The sequence below is a fragment of the Micromys minutus genome (genome assembly GCF_963924665.1).
Source record: "Micromys minutus genome assembly, chromosome: 3".
Classification (NCBI taxonomy): Eukaryota; Metazoa; Chordata; class Mammalia; order Rodentia; family Muridae; genus Micromys; species Micromys minutus.
The window spans coordinates 55,290,137-55,291,705 of record NC_137972.1 but is presented as its reverse complement, the minus strand read 5'-3'; the positions used below and the strand labels follow the sequence as shown (position 1 = coordinate 55,291,705).

The 1,569-nt window shown below is 37.8% G+C and overlaps 1 protein-coding gene across 1 annotated transcript; it reads left to right on the top strand.

Annotated features, from left to right (window-relative positions):
- Positions 1-367: 367 nt before the first annotated feature.
- LOC308418916 (vomeronasal type-1 receptor 40-like) lies at positions 368-1,309 on the top strand (the record flags this gene model as incomplete). The annotated part of the gene is made up of 1 exon (XM_080914443.1): positions 368-1,309. One exon carries the CDS (start codon positions 368-370, stop codon positions 1,307-1,309), a length of 942 nt encoding a protein of 313 aa, XP_080770569.1.
- Positions 1,310-1,569: the final 260 nt, after the last annotated feature.

Below are 1,569 nucleotides of genomic sequence, written 5' to 3'. Positions count from 1 at the left end.
CTCCCAGAGACTTGTGCACTCACAGGCCACTTATTCCGATGCAACTGGAAATGCTTCTTAGAATTCATGGAAGTGTTTAATGTACAAGGCAGTTAATGTTCTGAGGTAGCCCACAATAGTAAACACAATTCAGCCTTGATTGGAAAGCATGAGGACAGTGAAGACAGTGAGGATAATTTGAGATGCTGTGAGCTGGAGCTGAGTTTGATGATATGGATTTAGGAGGAGGGGACATTTTTTTGCTAGCTCAGTGTTGGTTGGCATTTGTGAATAAGACCATATTTTTAAATGAAGTTTTTGTTTGTTTGTTTGTTTGTTTTTTACATTTCTCCTCAGATTGTTGTTATTTGCTTTCTACCCACATACAATGAATAAAGACAACATACTCCACACTGACAGTTACATAAAAATCACCTTGTTCTCTGAAGTGAGTGTTGGGATCTCAGCTAACAGTATCCTGATTTTTGCTCACATCTGCCTGCTCCTTGGTGAAAACAGGCCTAAGCCCATTGATCTCTACATTGCTTTTTTTTCACTAGCCCAACTGCTATTGCTTATAAATATGGGACTCATAGTTGCAGACATGTTTATGTCTCAAGGCATATGGGATTCTACCACTTGTGAAACTCTTATGTATTTAAACAGGTTTTTTAGAGGACTCTCCCTTTGTGCTACCTGTCTGCTGAATGTCCTTTGGACTATCACTCTCAGTTCGAGAATCTCCTGTTTAACAAAATTTAAAAAGAAATTTCCTAGTCACATGTCAGGTGTATTTATTTTCCTCTGTGTCCTCTATATGTCTTTTAGCAGTCACCCCTTTGTATCAATTATTGATACCCTCAATTTGACTTCAGAGAATTTTATGTTTATTTCTCAGTCTTGCTCACTTCTACCCATTAGTTACTCTAAAACAAGCATGTTTTCCACACCAATGGCCATCAGGGAAGCTATTTTTATCAGTCTCATGACCCTGTCCAGTGGGTACATGGTGGCTCTCCTATTGAGGCACAAGAAGCAGGTCCAGCATCTTCACAGCATCAGCCTTTCTTCAACAGAATCCCCAGAGCAAAAGGCTACCAGGACAATCCTGCTGCTCATGAGCCTTTTCATAGTGCTCTACATCTTGGAAAAAATTATTTTCCACTCAAGGATGAAGTTCAAGGATTATTCAATATTCTACTGTGTCCAAATTCTTGTGTCTCATAGTTATGCCACAGTCAGCCCTTTTGTGTTTATTTGCACTGAAAAACGTGTACTTAAGTTTTTTTTGCTCCATATGTGCAGGAATACTAAATATTTGATAATTTAGAAATGGGTATGGTTCCTTTATATAATCCAGCAAGTTGTTGTCTGAGCTGTGGTTCATGACATATTTGGAACATTCATGAGTTTAAATTTATATATAATTTTTTTCTGTTATATCTGTTTACTTTGTGTGTGGATGAGAACTATATAAAAGGAAATTAAACAGCATGCCCTCTCAGATATCATATGAGGTTTACAATTCCTAATACATTTTCAAAGGAGATCTGTGAGAGATCTCTCATTTTAGCTGGGTTCACACACTGC